Here is an 18,524-nt window from a genome sequence, read left to right as displayed (position 1 = left end):
AAAGAGATAGAACTGCTCCCTTATAGGAGGGCCTCTTTTCGGAGGAAAGTGAGGACCAGAAAGAGATCTCGAAATACCATTTCTCAGAGACAAGGACATCCTGTTATTATTATTACTGGAGAAAGAGAGAGCTTGGGCTAAGTGGGATAGGAGGGGTGAGGAGTGGAGAGAGACGGAGAGACATTCCCAGGCCGACCCCAGGTTGAGCCAGGAGCCTTGATCTCACAACTCGGAGATCATGGCCTGAGCGAAATCAGAAGTCAGCACTTGAAGACTGAGTCACCCAGATGCCCCCGAAAACATCTCATTTTTAGAGGTCACTAGACTTACTCCTGGCCCAGGGTATATAGTCTTCTCAATTTCATGTGGTTTGAAGAGCTTTTGGTGCAAGGTTTTGACAGTACCTCTGAAACTCGAGAAGCAGGTCATTTTCTCTCTTCAAAAAGCCTTGCAAGTTTAAAGGTCTCCTTTTTTTCTCTTTTTTCTTTTTGGCTTATTGTTTTGTGAATTACCTTGCATCCTTTCTAAGTTCATGGAATATAGAATAATAAACACCATGTGCCCATCCCCCAGTTTGAGCTGTGATCAACATTTTTCTAATCTTACGTTGTCAAATATGTACATTTATTTATATATTTTAAAGAAGATTTTATTTGAGAGAGAATGAGAGTATGAGCGGGGGCGGGGGGAGCAGAGGGAGAGGGAGAAGTAGACTCCCTACTGAGAAGGGAGCCCAGTGTAGGACCCAATCCCACCTGAGATCATGACCTGAGTCAAAGACAGATGCTTAACCAACTGAGCCACCCTGGTGCCCTGATCTTACTTTATCAATAATTTTTACATTTTATTTGCTTATCTTAAATAACAAGATATGTTGTCTGGAGACCAGTCATTCATTATACACCAAATAGTTGAACACTACAGAAGAACATGACCACATTAGTACTGTCAGACATTAGAGAATTGACAGTTCTTTTGGAATCTTAAGAAAACCTTTAAAAATTAGTTCACCAGGGGCGCCTGGGTGGCTCAGTGGGTTAAAGCACTCTGCCTTCCGCTCAGGTCATGATCTCAGGGTCTTGGGATCGAGCCCCGCATCAGGCTCTCTCTGCTCTGCAGGGAGCCTGCTTCCTCCTCTCTCTCTGTCTGCCTCTCTGCCTGCTTGTGTTCTGTCGGTCAAATAAATAAATAAAATCTTTAAAAAAAATTATTTCAAAAAAAAAAAAAATTATTTCACCACTCTGGTTTTCTTAAGTTTTATTTCTGCATCTCAGATATGGACTGCCCTTGGGGTAAGTAAGGGAGCATCGTAAGGCTAACTTGTTAGAAAGCATGGCTGTATAGAGGAAGGCCTGGAGAGATTAAAGAATTCAGTGCAGTTAGCTCACAAAAATTAGGGCTGTGGCTAATGTAAAATTTTTACAAATACGCGTTAGTGATGGAGCCATGTGTTTCTACATTTAGCCTTCCGCTTATTTCTAGAAATTTAAAAATAGTTTGGGAACTTCTCTCTGTGCTTATGTTTAAATACAAGGGAGGGCTGAAATAGTTTAACCATATTCAGCTGTGCCTGTTCAGACATTTTGGTTCTAGATTGAATGTGCTGTTTGGAGCTATGGCTGTTGACTTGCATAAAATAACTCTTCAGCTATAAAAATGGTTAAAAAAATATATATTTTTTGCTCTTATGTTAAATCTTCACCCAAAATGAGGCTTGAACTCACAACCCTGAGATCAAGAGTTACATGTTCCACCAACTGAGCCAGCCGGGCGCCCTGAGATGGTCAACTTTTTAAAGCAGTGTTGACAGATGGGCTCATCAATCCCATGTAGTCTGTGTACGTGTGGTAGTAGGGTTCTCTACAGTGTCTTTTGCAGCAGCGTAACTTGACTTTGCTAACCAAGGGTCAACTGAGCCGGGAACCCCAGGCAAGAGAGCCTACATCTCCTGAGTCATCGTTGCCTTGTGGCTCAGTCTGTCCCCAGGCTCTGGCCATCTTTCCGCAGTGGTACCCTGTGTCTTGAGCTGTAGCCCCATTTGTGTGCAGGGGTAGCAAGAGGTACTCTCTGAACACAGCTGTGTCTGATGGTGCCTCCTTCAACACCCTCCTCACTGCAAATACGAGAATTTTTCAAAGTTGGCCTGAGTGATAAAAATAATCGGAGTAGAATACGTACCTTGGTTTGTGCAAATGGATTGTGACTCACACAATGGCTTCTGAGAGCTTTTCAATTGGGAACGAGAACCTTCCCCAATACTATTCCATTTGAATCTCAGTCTAAAAACGGAGATGGTCTTAGTCCCCATTTATACCTGGGAGAATGAGCTCAGAGCGAAGGTTCCACAGCTAATGGGAACCATGCTGTATGGTCTCCGCTGTTTCCCCCATACTTTCTGTGGTTAAAAATTTTTAAAAAAAGAAAGAAAAACAAGAAAACCAACTCTGGTGTCTGTCCTCCTTTAGACCTTTGTGTATAATGCCTGGCCCCTCCTAACGGAGAGTTTTAGAAAGCTAGAGGACTAGAAGTCTTCGTGCTGGCTATGTTGAGTATGTTGAGTGCAGAGGTTGGACCAATCAGGCAGGAACTCTTGTTGCTTTTCCGTTTTAGAAGGGGACAAGTAGGGACAAGTAGTTCCCCTTTAGAGTCACAGTTGCTGACAGCAGATAGTATAACAAAAGCAGGTAAACCTTGGGTTAACATGTGACTCACTACAAACTTAACATGTGTTGTGGGATACACAATATTCTGTGAGGTAGAGAAAATGAAATCTTAACGTAGTTTACAGAGAAGGGCAGGTAGGAGAGACTAAGTAATGTGCCCAAGGTCACAGATCAGAACCAGCTTTCCTGGCTGCTTCCCTTTGCTGGCCGGGAGCCCCACGTTTCAGGCTAAGACAATGATGGGACAATTAAAAAATAAATGCTGAATCAAAGTACTTAATTTTGCCGCAGAGTACCCCGCCCTCCACTCTGCTTCTCTGTCTCTGAACCCATTTTGTCATCTACCCTTGAGGAAGGAATATGGATTTGTTTGCGTGATCAAACTCCTGAAATACGATTTCACTGCGGAGTTTCTTTCTTAAAGCAGTTCACTTGTCCTGTGAACATTCATGTGACTGGTAGAAATCAGAATTACAGCGCTTCACTGTAAAGCAAATTTTCTTAGCTGCCCCCTTTCGCCCATACTAAAAATAAACTGAAACAAAAGAACATGCAGAGGAAAAGCTCTTCCACCACCCAATTGTGAAAGCAATCATGGTATGTAGGTAAGAAACAGAACGCAAAAGTGGAAAAATAAAGGATAGCAAATACTCATAGTTCCTTCCCCAATGATTTTGATATGTTATTGTTAAGTTTGGTAATGTGGCTATTTTATAGTATGTTCTCTTATGTATTTGTTATTTTTTTTTAATATTTTATTTATTTGACAGAGAGAAACTAGGCAGAGAGGCAGGCAGAGAAAGAGGAGGAAGCAGGCTCCCTGTGGAGCAGAGAGCCCGATGCGGGGCTCGATCCCAGGACCCTGAGATCATGACCTGAGCCGAAGGCAGAGGCTTTAACCCACTGAGCCACCCAGGCGCCCCTGTATTTGTTATTATTTTATACTAACTATTTAGTTTGCCTTTTAAATTGACTATTCCAACATAAAATACATCTCCATACTATCATATACTTTGTAGGTTGTATTTTTAATGCTGCAAGATAGGCTGTAACCATTCCCCAAATTTTGTATATTTAGAATTGTTTTGATTTTAAGTTAAATCTTTTGCTTTCCCTCCTCTTATTCTTTTTTGCAATGACCTTAACTCAGTCCATTTGATCTTGTCAAGCATTGGCTTCTGTTCCTCACCCCCTGTCCTAAAGGTTTATACCGTGTTTAGACTTGGAGTTTATGAAGTTTCTGCTTGAATTAGTTTGAATAAAAATGCTTACTTTTAAAAGAAAAGCAAATCTTTTGAAACCCATAATTCTGTTGGTGTTCTGTAAATGACCTCTAAATTAGAGGAGAAACTTTTCACTTAAACACAACCCAGGCTGGTTGGTCTTGTCATGATGACTTGGGTTCTTAGAGCCCATGCCATTTTTGGGAGATGAGGTTCCTAAGTTAGGGATTCTGCGCTCCAGAAACTCCTCCCCGGGCAGAATGCTCGCACCTTGAGTCCGCTAGTGCAGCTCAGGTCATCCTCCCCACATTGTGGCTCAGTCCCTTTGGTCACAGTACCTCTTAGCTTCAGCCTCCATGGCTGGCTGTAAGCTAGGGGTGATGACAGTAGTTGGCTTAAGGCAGAGGGTTAAATTAGCAAGATTGCCTATAAATCACGTTTGTGAAATGGGTCCGTAATACACACACGAGTGTATCAGGAGCTTCTGGTAGCCTGCAGCAGAGCCCTGGTATTCCTGGTTGGGTCTCGGTCAACATATATTTTTATTTTTTATTTTTAAATTTTTTTATTTTTATAAAAGATTTTATTTGACAGAGATCACAAGTAGGCAGAGAGGCAGGCAGAGAGAGAGGAGAAAGCAGGCTCCCTGCTGAGCAGAGAGCCTGATGGCGGGGCTCGATCCCAGCACACTGAGATCATGCCCTGAGCTGAAGGCAGAGGCTTTAACGCACTGAGCCACCCAGGCACCCAACATACATTTTCTTAAAGATTTGTCTCCAGGAGTGAGAGAGCCTGAATGAGTGAGCGGGGGGGGGCTGGGGAGGGCGCGCACAGGGAGAGGGGGGCAGAGAATCCTCGAGCTGACCTCCAGCTGAGTGTGGAGCCCGACCTGGAGCTCGGTCTCCTCATACTCAGATCATGATCTGAGCTGAAATCAAGAGTGGGCTGCTTGACCAGGCGACCCAGTTCTTGGTCAGTATTTGTGATTAATGGTGTGGCCAAGGATGTTATTAATATGGTCTCACATATTAATAATAATAATCACGATTACTATGGTAATCACATTTGGAGAGTATAGGAACTGAGAGCCGGAAGCTCCGTGAGAGCAGTTTGGTCCATCATTGCTCAGATGGACTGAAAAGATTTGTGAATCCTGGAAAGCCGGGTGACTAACCTGCTTACTGCCCAAGAATCGACACATTTTGGGGTTCCAAGTATTTTCACCTTTGCAATAATAAAATGAATGAAAAGGAAACCGTGCTTTCCTATGATCTGTAGCAGTTAGATCTCCCAATAAAAGAAAATGGTCTCTTCCCCAACACCTGTGCAAAGTGCAAAACAAATTTGTCTGCAAAGGCAGTGTCAACGATTTTGTGTCGTGTTACTCAAGTTCTGTTCTTTTTCTTAAGTGCTTCTGCGGAGTTGGGAGGGAGCCCTCTCTTCCCTTCTTCCCTCCTTATTAATGGGTTACTTTTGTCTTATTTTTAAATGCATAAAGGAATCAGTCTCCGTTACCTTGCTTTTCCCACTTAAACTGGAGACATCTACCCACATCAGTGTCCCTAGATGTACTGCGTTCCCTTCGATGCTATTCTGTGGATAGGATCCCTTCGATGCTGTTCTGTGTTGTACATCACTGCCACCTACACCTTCTGGGTGTGTAAAGGCATCCATGTGCCCACTGGAATCGCGTGGTGGATGGGGCACTCAGACAGCCAAGCATCTGAGTCTTGATTTCAGCTCAGATCTTCATTTTGGTGATGATCTAGAACCCGGCCCTGGCTCGTGGTCAGTGGGGAGTCTCTGCTTGTCCATTGTCTCTCCTTTTCCCTTGCCCGCCCCCTTCTCGATTCCTTTGACATGCGCACTTGCTCTCTCCTGCTTTAAAAAAAAAATAGTGTGGAGTGTGTATGTACATTCAGATGGTTTATAGCTATTTCCAAATTGCTTTCCAAAGACATAGTTTACTGATTGATACTCTGGTTTCTGTTTTCTTCTGTTTGACATTTTTAAAGATTTTTTTTATTTATTTATTTGACGGACTGAGATCACAAGTAAGCAGAGAGGCAGGCAGAGAGAGAGAGGAGGAAGCAGGCTCCCCGCTGAGCAGAGAGCCCGATGGGGGACTCAATCCCAGGACCCTGAGATCATGACCCGAGCCGAAAGCTTACCTTCAGAACGTTCCCTACTTGAAGAAAAAGACATGGAAGTGTTCTCTTTGCAAGTTTTATTGGGGGTTTAAAATACCCCCAGATGGGGGCACCTGGCTGGCCCAGAAGAGTATGTGACTCTTGATCTTGGGCTCATGAGTTTGAGTCCCTCGTTGGGTGTATTCATTACTTAAATAAACTTAAAAAACTGAATTAAATTCCCCCAGATTATCTTTTTCATGTCATACAGATTCCTGGTTGTTCCTGCTTATATCCATTTAACAGTTCCGCTTCTTGGGCTTTAACAGTTCCGCTTCTTGGGTTTTAACAGTTCTTCTTGGGTTTTGCTAGAATTGTGCTGGGCAGAGCCTTATTTACTACATTTACGGCAGGACTGTGGGGCCAGTCCCACTTCTGCTGGTCATCCAGTGAGGATGTAGACAGAGTGTCTGCTACTAAAGAAGTTACCTCAGCAGGCTCATCTCCCCTACCCCCAATATCCCGAGAGCGTCAAGAACGCGACTCGTGGAACATTGTTTAACTCATTCAGTGAAGAGCTTGATAATCCTGGCGAGCTTGGCTAGCTCAGTCAGGACAGAGTATGACGCTGAGTCTTGGGGTTGTGAGTTTGAGCCCCCTGTTGGGTGAAGATATGACTTAAAGATAAAATCCATAGAAAAGAAGGGTACTGGGGTGGCTCCGTTGGGTAAGTGTCCAGCTCTTGATCTCAGTTCCAAGTCTAGATCTCTGGTTTGTAAGTTTAGGCCCAGTGTTCGGCCCTGCCCTGGACACAAGAGCCTGCTTTTAAAAAAAAAAAACAAACAAAAAAGCTTGATACTCCTCCTGCTTACTCTGTAAAGGGGGCTCAGAGAAAATTGTGGACAGTCTTGTGGAGGAGGGAGAGGAACAGAGGAGTCTGGTAGTTTTTCTTTAGTGCTTTGGCTGCCATTTTGGATTGTCTCTGGTCTTAGAAGAATGAGGGGAAAATAGTTGCTGGAAGCGCTGAGATTTTTTTTTTTTCCTAAAGGTTGTTGAGTGGTAATGTGGTAATACTTTACGGGAATAAACTCTGGCTGACCCACTCAGAGGATATAAGCTTGAAAACATTAAGGGTTTTGATTTGCTCAAAAGAGGCGTTGACGCTTTTTGAAGCACAAATCCAGTGGGAAAAGAGCTTTCCTGGTGCTCACTGTGTTGAAGTGCAGGGAGCATGTCTTTCAAGTCTAATGTCTATCTCCAAAGTCAAGGTTCTAGAACTGTATTTGTACAAGTGTAAAAGTAAGTTCAAAAGGAATGGAAAAAGCTGTGTGCAAGAATGGAGTAGACATTTCCTCTTTCTTGTTTGGAAACTTGAATCCCAATACTGCTCTCTTCCCTGAAGTAGTTGGCCCTCATGCCTGGTCTCTGGCTCCAGCGTTCCCATTCCCTGGCTCTAAGTTGTGTCCTTGCCTCTGCGTTTACCTGGGCATAACTGATAAATCAATCCTTGTCTCCGGTGGGCATGTGAATTACAGACAGAAGAAAGAATGACTGGAGACAAAACCCTAAGAGACTCTTCATCTCAGGAAGCAAACTGAGGGTTGCTGGAGGGGAGGGGGTAGCCGGGTTTGGGTGGCTGGGGTGATGGACATTGGGGATTGTGTTTGCTATGGTGAGAAAAATAAATAATAAATAAAGGGATAATCAGGAAAAAAAAAAAGAATGAAGACAAGCCAGATATGTATTAAAAAGCATGTAATTCTTGGGACACTGTGGCTCAGTTGGTTAAGTGTCTGACTTTTGGTTTTCCGCTCAGTTCATTGATGGGGGGGGGGGGGTCATGAGACAGAGCTGCGGGTTGGGCTTCGCGCTTAGCGGAGAGTCTGCTTAGATACTCTCTCTCCGCCCCTTGCCCTGGCACGCACTGGCTCTCATAAACTTCAAAAAGCGTGTATTTCTCCCCTTTTTACAAATGCTTATGAAAATATATATACGCATAGAGACAGGACTTTAATATTAAGGATCAAAGGGTCCAGTTTCTTACAACTTGAAGTGACCTTTTTAAGAAGATTTTATTTATTTATTTATTTGACAGAGAGATCACAAGTAGGCAGAGAGCCAGGCAGGCAGGTGGTGGGGTGGCAGAGAACCTGACGCGGGGCTCAATCCCAGGACCCTGAGATCATGACCTGAGCTGAAGGCAGAGGCTTAACCCACTGAGCCACCCAGGCCCCCCAATTTGAGGTGACTTTAACTTACTGGTAACTCTCAGAAGCACCTAAATTTTTTTTAAAATTTTAATTATTTATTTGACAGAGATCAAAAGTAGGCAGAGCAGCAGGCAGAGAGAGAGGAGGAAGCAGAGCTGAGCAGAGAGCCTGATGCGCGGGGCTCGATCCCAGAACCACGGGATCATGACCTGAGTCGAAGGCAGAGGCTTTAACCCACTGAGCCACCCAGGCGCCCAGCACTCAAACTTTTTAGCAGTAGTATAAATTATGTAAATGATTGGGGATGGGCGGAAAGGCAAACAGAAAAGTGAATTATCTCTCTACAAGGACACATGAGATTTTGTAAATAGCATCTCTGAATGAGACGTAGAATGGTGGAAATAACCTGAATGTGGTTGGGGTGAAGACCCCTGTTTGTTGTGCGGGTTGGTGTGTCACGTTTGAATGCTCACTGGAGATGATCACCTGTGGGAGTTGAGCTTGGGTGGTCCCCTTGCATTGAGACCCAAGCTGTGAATATAGTAATACTGGCTCAAAACTCAGGTTTTTTTTTTTGTTTGTTTTCTTTTTGTTTTTTTTTTTTTAAAGATTTTACTTATTTATTTGACAGAGATCACAAGCAGGTAGAGAGGCAGGCAGAGAAAGAGAGAGGAGGAAGCAGGCTCCCTGCTGAGCAGGAGCCCGATGCGGCTGGGACTCGATCCCAGGACCCTGAGATCATGACCTGAGCCAAAGGCAGAGGCTTAACCCTCTGAGCCACCCAGGCGCCCTCAAAACTCAGTTTTAAAAATGGTCCCTTTCATCAGTTGTCTGCTACCAAAGTTAATTCATCAAATGCCTTCTGGAAGTAGAGACAGTTGCCCTGTGGCCATTGGGATTAGTAATCCATAATTATCACACCTGTGTATAAGGAGGGCTAGCAGGTGACTCCGATTGTAAGACTCATTTGATGTTATTTAATTTGCTTCATTATATGTGTGTAACATTTTTTTTAAGATTTTATTTATTTATTTGACAGACAGAGATCACAAGTAGGCAGAGAGGCAGGCAGAGAGAGAGAGGGGCAGGAAGCAGGCTCCCCGCTGAGCAGAGAGCCCGATACGGAGCTTGATCCCAGGACCCTGGGATCATGACCTGAGCTGAAGGCAGAGGCTTTAACCCACCGAGCCACCCAGGCACCCCAACATTTTTTTTAAGCAGGGATTTTTTAAAGATGTTATTTATTTGACAGAGTGAGAGAGGGAACACAAGCAGGGAGAGTGGGAGAGGGAGAAGCAGGCTTCCCGCTGAGCAGAGAGCCCGATGCGGGGCTCGATCCCAGGAACCTGGGATCATGACCTGAGCCGAAGGCAGACGTGTAACGACGGAGCCACCCAGGTGCCGCTGTGTGTCTAACATTGAAAGGCAGAGGAAAGTTTGTGTCTGCATCCTGTATTTCTTCCATGTTTCCAGACATTTGGGCTCGGGGTAAAGATCCCTTGATTTTGACAATTCACAAAGAATGATGAGACCTGTTTAAAGAATTGCAGAAATTCTCTAGGACTCTAAACTCCGTAAAACTTCAGATTCCTGGTTACCAGACAAGGGGCCCCATTTATTGCCTTGGAAAATGGAGGCGGTCAAGCTGCTTTCCCGTGATCCCCATTAGTTTGCGGCATCATGGTGCAAGTCAGTACTTCTTAGGTAGATTCATGGTGTTTCCGTGGACCCCGCAGTCCTAAGTGGCCCTGCTTCCCTCCTCCCACTCTTCTTCACATCATTGATCAAATCTGAGCCTGATGTGTTCACATAACTAGCGATTGTTTTGTCCAGATACCTGACATTTTCCCTAACGGGCACTGCGGAGCCCGCCCCCTCCCCTTGCTTTTTGTCTTCAGGTTTCATTTAAGACTCCATCTTCTGTATTTCGGGAAGAGAAGACTGAAAGGGGAAATGTAATCAGAGTGTTCTGTCTGATAAATGGACTCAGCATGGGTGTTCTGAAGCCGACTCTCTGTCTGTAGAGTCAGTATTAAAGTACCGTGGTATTATTTCAAGGAGCAGCTCATGCCGGCGAAGGCAGCTGGGAGCCTGGAACAGCCAGGTGAAATCAATTTAGCTCAGTTCAAGTCTTCTGGATTGACAGACAGTCTTGAACCTGCTGTCCCTTCAAGGCTCCCATCAAAGCCAGTGGTTTGGCCAGGGCGCTCTGTTAGCTTGGAAGCATCATTGGATCATGCTAAGTAGAGTGCCGTGGTTTTGAGATTTCTTTGAAGTAGGCAGGTCCCGTTACTCTGGAAGACTCTTAATGGCATTTTATTATTACGCACAGCAGCAGGTCCTTCTGTGATCTCTACTGCTGTGCGAAAACCCTGGAGGTCCTTGATGGTAAGTGGTGCTGGCCTTTGGGCCATAGTGCCTCGCTTCTAGGCTGTGGGACCTGTGGCCAGCCAACTCCAGCTTCTGTGGTCACACACTGAGGTCCAGTGTCCTCTTCTACCCAATGGAGATACTGCTGTCTGCCAAAGTTGGCTTTTTTTTTTTTTTTTTTAAGATTTTTATTTATTGAGGCACCTGGGTGGCTCAGTGGTTTAAAGCCTCTTCCTTCAGCTCAGGTCATGATCCCAGGGGCCTGGGATCGAGCCCCACATCAGGCTCTCTGCTCAGCGGGGAGCCTGCTTCCTCCTCTCTCTCTGCCTGCCTCTCTGCTTACTTGTGATCTCTGTCTGTCAAATAAATAAATAAAATCCTCAGTGGTTAAGCCGCTGCCTTCGGCTCAGGTCATGATCTCAGGGTCCTGGGATCGAGTCCCGCATCGGGCTCTCTGCTCGGCAGGGAGTCTGCTTCCTCCTCTCTCTCTCTGCCTGCCTCTCTGCCTACTTGTGATTTCTCTCTGTCAAATAAATAAATAAAATCTTTAAAAAAAAAAAAAAAAAAGTAGGCAGCGAGGCAGGCAGAGAGAGAGGAAGGGAAGCAGGCTCCCCACTGAGCAGAGAGCCCAATGTGGGGTCTCCATCCCGGGACCCTGGGATCATGACCTGAGCCGAAGGCAGAGGCTTTAACCCACTGAGCCGTCCAAGCACCCCACCTAAGTTGGTTCTGATAAAACGAGATATGTATACAAGATAGAAAGCTTTGTTGGAATCCTGGGGTTCCTAATGATTATTATACTATGTTTGCCACAGCCTCAAAACTTTTTACCTATGGACAGAAGGGCAAATCTGTGTATCTGCTAATAACAACAACTGAAAACTTCAATCACACAGGTTATCCTCTGGGATAGAGGACAACTGACCACTTTAGTAATACTTTAAGGAAAAATCAGTGACGCACAAAAGCATGAGTGGCCCATCTCTTTGTTGTGTTGTCTCCGGGTACATTGGTCTTCGAACCGTGGGGTTCCTAATTCCCTTCCCCTTCCTGAGTTCCTTGGACCCTTTCTCATACGCCCATCTTGTGGGATCGGAGATCTAGCTTTATCCATACTTCCTCTCCTGTTTGTGACTGGCTCTGTGTATTCCCCCATCAGGACCATTTCCCTGATTGTTTATTTACGTGTCCTTTTTCCTGAGAAGGACATATTCTCACTTAGGTATACTTTGATCAAATATGCATACCCTGCATCTAATCACAAGGAGACTTTGTTTTAAAGAAAAAAAAAAAACTTTTTCTGAAGTAGGTTCCACACCCAGCGTGGAGCCCATCTCTGGGCTTGAACTTAGGACCCTGAGATCAAGACCTGAGCGGGAGATGAACAAGTGTTAGTCCCTTAACCAAATGAGCCACCCAGTGCCCTGAAAAAAACAAAAACAAAAACAACAATGTTTAAAAGTCTGAAAGTCTAGTTTTCTTAGTAGTCTCTAAGCTCAGAGGGGCTGGGGCTGCATCTGACTTCTCAGTGTTGTAGCTCGAATAGGCCTGGAATGGTGGGTCTGTAGATAATTGATGCCCGCTGTTCGGATGACTGCGTGGATAAAGGAATGGTGCTCATTTACCTAGATACAAAGCCCTGTCTCCTTGATAAAGCTCCTGGGATACCTTTTGTAAGGTAGCTGGATTATTCAAGCTCATGGGACACTTCAAATCTTCATTACCATTGACAGTAAGTTTACATGGTTCTGTTTTGTCCCCTTAGCTCCTGCAGAAGAATGGTCAGCTGTCTAGTGCTAATGGCTTAGCTGAGGAAGAAGAGTTCAGCCCCCAGGAGGGAGCCCTGAATGGCCAGGAGGAAGAAGCCATTGTCACAGATGGTAAGCAGCTTTTCAGTCTCTGGGTAGAAGAAGTAGGGATTCTAGGGCTGACAACACCTGCTCTGAATCCAGTGAAACAAAGCCAGCCTGCTTGGACCACTCGGTGTCCAACTAGGGTCGGGGCAGGGGGGCGATGTTGACAACAGACGCAATCCATTGGTTACAAAAGGAAGTATTTATCAGATCTTTCGTGTGGCCTCTGCACCCAGGTATACGAAGTTCTGCCAACTATTTGGGTATAGGAAACGAAGTCATGTTTCATCTTCCTTAGACATTTTTGTCTGGAGCTTAGGTTGGTAGTTTTTTGTTCTGTTTCATTTTAATTGTTGGCTGGTCCCACCTAGTCTGATATTGATGTGAAATCTTGTTGGAAACCCCCAGAGTCGTGGTTGCTTTAAGCTTCAGTATCTCTCCCTCTGGTGAGTAGCCTGCTCCCTTTGTGCAGATTTTTCTAGAAATGTGTATTTCATGGTGCCTGCCGCTCTTCGCCCAAACTATGATTTGCTGCATGTGTTTTAGCTCTTGAGCCTAGAGGCCCCGTGGGGGTGGTTTTTGGAAAGTGAATCACTACAATGTGATTCTAGTTGGACTAGTTAGACTAGTTGGAGTGAGCCCACTTGAGGTCGCAGGGACCATACCTTCGGGTCAGGAGCAAGGACCTTGACCCAAAGGCCCAAGCTTCCCAGGCTGGAGAAGAAGCATCCTCCGGCCTGAAGTTCTTGCTTCCTCATTTCCTTCAGTCATAAACAAAGGAGAATTTAACGACCACTATCGAAGGTGCATAAAATGATGATTTGGCAGGAAGTGAAGTGAGTCTTCGCAGTGTGAACAAGACAGATGAGGGGAAAGTCCCAGGAGAGGAGACTAGCCATTGCCTTGGGTAAACGAGACTCTCCTAACATGTGGAACCTGTTTCTCTTCTTGTTCACTGCCCCCATGGAGCTGCTTCCAGCCGCGAGCTGCTTTTGAAGTTGGTGGGAAGACTGATCTTTATATAATACCACAGGCACAATATAAAGTCGGAAATATATACAGTCTCACAGAAGGGAGGATTTGCATGACCTAGTGTGAAAGTTTCAAATCATCTCCACCAAAAGAATTGGAATGGTCCCAGCTCACATTCCAAAGTCCTGTGCTCTGTCCTTCCCATGGCAACTTTTGAATCCAGTCGAGCCACAGCCGGTCTGGAGCCTTCTCTGGCCAAGCGCCTGTGCTCTGTGCTGCAGGGAAGGAGAAAAATGGACAGACAGCCTACCGCTTACCCACTGCAGGGGGAGAGGAAGCGGGTCTGTAGGATACACATGATGAAGGGAAGGTTAACATGGTGGGTATCAAATGCATTTGCAAGAAATGAGAGCTGGTCAGGATTCTGGGGGTGCCATGATTTGAGGTCAGCGCATAAGACCTGGGGACAGGGGCAGATAATGGTCAGACTGGTTCACGGGTCTCGGGCCAAAGTGAGGTGACTAATCATAGCAGCCACCACTTTGCAGGTTTTTACCACGGGTCCTAGAACTGTGCGTTTGTGCACGATGGTCTTTAATAAGGTGGGTGAACCTTGTGTCAGGACTCAAACCCAAGATCAGCCAATGACCAAACACAAGCTCTCAGTCGCTGTGCCTTCACTGTGCTGGGCAGGTCCGTAGGCTTGTCTTCTGGCACAGCGTCCTCTGAGCAGCGTTCAGTGGAAACCCAGAGAGGCAAGTGTGCTGGGTAGCGCGCAGGGCTGTGAAAGCAAGTATTTGTCGGCAGTGTGGGTGGGATCACTGACATGAGTGAGGCGGGGTTCCTCTGTGACGCTGACGTATGCGATCCAGAAGCAGGGGGAGAGGAGAAGGGGCAAGGTCAGGCCTTCGCAGAGGAACATTCCCTGGTCTCCCTGAGCAGGGGGAGAGGAGAAGGGGCAAGGTCAGGCCTTCGCAGAGGAACATTCCCTGGTCTCCCTGAGCTGACCCAGGCTTCTGCTCGTGGCCTCGGGGTTCTGAACAAATAGCAAAGACCTCTTGTAAGAAAAGTGGTCAGTGATATACCTTGTTCCTTTGAAAAATCCTGAAAAGGCCTAAAAGACGGGTGGGTGTCCTAGGCCTGCAGGGGCCACCAACCCAGGGCCCTGCCTTTCGGATGAGCTTTCCTGTTTCACGAAGAACTGTTAATCCATTGGCTTATTAGTGTCTGTAATAAGCTTGGTGCACTTGTTTTTTCTCTTTTTCCGTGCTGTCTTCATTTTGGCTGCCTGGCATTGTAAACATTATTACTTTTTCATGCTTTTTTTTTTTTTCTTTTTTTTAAGATTTATGTATGTATTTGAGAGAGCGGCCGAGCGGGGGTAGGGGTGGAGGGAGAGAGTATCCAAGCTGACTCCTGCTGAGTGTGGAGCCTGATGCGGGCTCGATTTCAGGACCCTGAGGTCACGACCCAAGCCGAAACCAAGAGTCGCATAACCAACCGTCAGAGCCACCCCAGGGCCCCTTTTCATGCTTTCCTTTTGACTACAGTGATCACCTGTGGTTAGATTTTATCGTTATTTCCAGAAATCCTTTCTACACAGAAGCTTACTGGGATGTCAGTGAAGGCATAATTGAGTAGGTAACACGTAGGATTGCGGGGACCTCGGTTTCTCCTGCTGTCCACAACAGTACGGGTAGCCTGACCCACCTCCTTCCCTCGGAAGATTGACCAGCAGAGGGATTGGGTCCTGCCCTAGGTGGATCAGTCCACGGGAGAAATCGATGAACGAGGGGCGTTCCTGCCAGCGGGTTTTTCATTTAAAGCAGCCGACTATATTTAGACACAGCCAGACATGAAAATACTGTCTGACCTTGTTAGCTTTCTTGCTGAAGCCAGACATACTGGCAATACAGAACCCATCCTCTTCCTATAAGGAAAATGGAATCCTGTCCTTGTAAATGTTCCTCAGATGACAGAAGAAAGGGCCTGCTTGCTACATAAATATCTTTGTGCATCAGGCTTAGGTGCGTATAGAGGGATTTTGGAGAGGACTTGAAGATTGTAGAATTCCACGGGCCATCTTACAGAAAGTACACAGTCAGGGTTGAGAACCAATAATTATTGGGTGAACAAATGGGATGCCTGGGTGGCTCAGTCAGTTAAGTGTCTGCCTCTAGCTCAGGTCATTATCCCAGAGCACTGGGATTGAGTCCCGCATCAGGCTCCTTGCTCAGGGGGGAGCCTGCTTCTCCCTCTCCTACCTCTCCCCCTACTCGTACTGTCTCTCTTGCTCTCTCTGACAAATAAAATCTTAAAAAATTACATGAAATGAATTCACAGTAAATTATTTTAGCCTTGGAGATTTTGTCCTCCTGAAATTTTTTTTTCTTATTTTAAATATTTTATTTATTTATTTGACAGAGAGAAATCACAAGTAGATGGAGAGGCAGGCAGAGAGAAAAAGGGAGGGAAGCAGGCTCCCCGCTGAGCAGAGAGCCTGACATGGGACTCCATCCAAGAACCCCGAGATCATGACCCGAGCCGAAGGCAGCAGCCTAACCCACTGAGCCACCCAGGCGCCCCTGTACTCCTGAAATTTTTAAGGTGGTTTCTGTTCATTAAAACTTCTTCTGGGGGTGCCTGGGTGGCTCAGTGGGTTAAGCCTCTGCCTTTGGCTCAGTCATGATCCCAGGGTCCTGAGATCGAGCCCCACATTGGGCTCTCTGCTCAACAGGGAGCCTGCTTCCTCCTCTCTCTCTGCCTGTCCCTCAACCTACTTGTGATCTCTGTCTGTCAAGTAAATAAATAAAACCTTAAAAAAAAAAGAAAAACTGCTCCTGGGGGGGAAACAACAACAGCAACAAAAAACTCTTCCGTTGAACAGCAGCCTTTGCTCAACTAGAAAGTTATTTCATGGGGCGCCTGGGTGACTCAGTGGGTTAAGCTGCTGCCTTCGGCTCAGGTCATGATCTCAGGGCCCTGGGATCAAGTCCCAAATCGGGCTCTCTGCTCAGCAGGGAGCCTGCTTCCCTTCCTCTCTCTCTCTCTCTCTGCCTGCCTCTCCCTCTACTTATGATCTCTCTCTGTCAAACAAATAAATAAAATCTTAAAAAAAAAAAGTTATTTCATGTCATGCTATTTGCAGCATTCACAGTGGTCACACAAGTGCCATTAGTTTTGTGAAAAATGTGCTTTTGTGGAAAAATTTTTAAAAAGCCCTCTCCATCCCAAAATGTCATTTTATTATAGTCTGTGGTCTATGGGTTTTGTAGGAGTTAAATGCCTCAACAGGAATGATTTTTTAAAACATTACATGTGAATCCAGGTCAAATTTTATATTTGAAACTTTGGCAAATTAAAACTTCCAGATTTAAAAAAAAATTAACTTTAGTATCTGTTGCACACATTATTTTTTTCCTGACCAGATGAGGAAATTCAATATTATAAAACCAAAAAATTGAAGACCTCCTTTATTTGGATAATACATGTATTTAAAGATTTTATGTATTAACACAGAGAGAGAATGTGGGTGCTTGGGCACAAGCAGGGGGAATGGAAGGGGGGAAGCAGGCTCCCCGCTGAGCAGAGAGCCCACATGGGGCTCGATCCCAGACCCTGAGATTTTGACCTGAGCTGAAGGCAGATGCTTAACCCACTGAGCCAACCAGCCACTCCTAGATAATACATATTTTTATTAAAGTACCCATTCAACTCATTGCCATGTGCAACTACACAAGTGATTGTCTCCAATCTTAATAATTAGAATTTATCATTTACAAGTGTGTTACTTGTTTCCTTTTTGAGATTCGCCTTTCTGCAGAGTAGACACAGCAAACGTCATAAAGTAGGTGATTACTCTGTTTCCGTAGGTCACGTTTGTTTGTGTGAATAAAGGATAGCCATTGCCTTGGTTTTTAAATTTTTGTTCACACACACAGAAAAAATAATAACAAATTTTTGTTGACATGTGCTTTCTACTGTTTGCCTGCCCAGAGTGAGGACATGCACCCCAGCAGCAGTGAAGCGTTTGGGGTGCTCTGCCCTTGGTGTTTTGCCTCTCTGGAGCCAGCTGCATTGAAAGTAGCAGCTAACCAGAAGGACAGGCTCTGTTAACGCTGATCAGAGTGGTGAGGAGCTGGGCACCTGGGTGGCTCTGTCCCTTAAGCATTCGACTTGGGATTTTGGCTCAGGTCGTGTTCTCAGTGTCCTGAGATTGACTCCCTGCTTAGAAGTAAGTCGGCTTGACATTCTCTCCCTCTCCCTTAGTCCCCTTTCCCACTTTAGCTTTCTCTCTCTTTAAGAAAAAAAAAGAATAAAATCTTTTTTTAAAAGATTTTACTTACTTAATTTGACAGATCACAAGTAGGCAGAGATAGAGGAGGAAGCAGGCTCCCACTGAGTGGAGAGCTTGATGCAGGGCTCTATCCCGGGACTCTGGGATCATGACCTGAGCCGAAGGCAGAGGCTTTAACCCACTGAGCCACCCAGGCGCCTGTAAAATCTTCTTTAAAAAGGTGAGGAGGGTCACTACTGCAAAAAAGATAGGCAATCCTAGGAAAAAAAAAAAAAAAAAACCCTCTCAGATCCTGAGAAAAATTTACGAAGAGGGAAACCCCTAAATGTTGTCACTTTAAACAGAAGTCTTGGAGAGAGCGTGTTTCTTACATTCTGTAGGATTCCAGTTTTTCTGCATCTGGCTCTGTCCCCCAGATACAGAAGCAAAAAAATGGAGTATGGCGTGCTCAGCTATCTAGAAGCTCAGTTTGCAGTATGACGGAGAATTTCATCTTCCTCATGGTGCTTAATGTCACTGTCTCAACTTTTATTAAATTTGCTGTTTGAAACCTACCTGATTCTGGTGTTTAGTGCCTTTGGGACATAGAAAGGCCAAAAGGTAAGGCCAGAAGGTTATTTACTGCCAGATGATGACACCCTTCCCCGCAGATCTTACTACCTTACAGAAAATCCATGCTGGAGTTGCTAGTAGTTTCGATCATCTAGTATCTTTATCTGGACAGTGTATACCGAAGATCTTTCCAGGTCTCTGTAGAAGGTGGACGCCCTACCCCATACATGTTCTTCTGTGAGAGGCTGCTCTCTG

At 45.4% G+C, this 18,524-nt stretch overlaps 1 protein-coding gene across 1 annotated transcript in view; it reads left to right on the top strand.

Annotated features, from left to right (window-relative positions):
• AKAP12 (A-kinase anchoring protein 12) overlaps positions 1 to 18,524 on the top strand; it is a 97,337-nt gene that overhangs the window by 41,017 nt on the left and 37,796 nt on the right. The window contains exon 2 of the mRNA XM_032338737.1: positions 12,361 to 12,475. Within this exon, the coding sequence (XP_032194628.1) occupies positions 12,361 to 12,475 (115 nt within the window). The remainder of the gene's footprint in view (positions 1 to 12,360; positions 12,476 to 18,524) is intronic.

This window comes from Mustela erminea, chromosome 4, assembly GCF_009829155.1.
Source record: "Mustela erminea isolate mMusErm1 chromosome 4, mMusErm1.Pri, whole genome shotgun sequence".
NCBI classification, from domain to species: Eukaryota; Metazoa; Chordata; class Mammalia; order Carnivora; family Mustelidae; genus Mustela; species Mustela erminea.
This window is presented reverse-complemented; position numbering and strand designations above follow the sequence as displayed.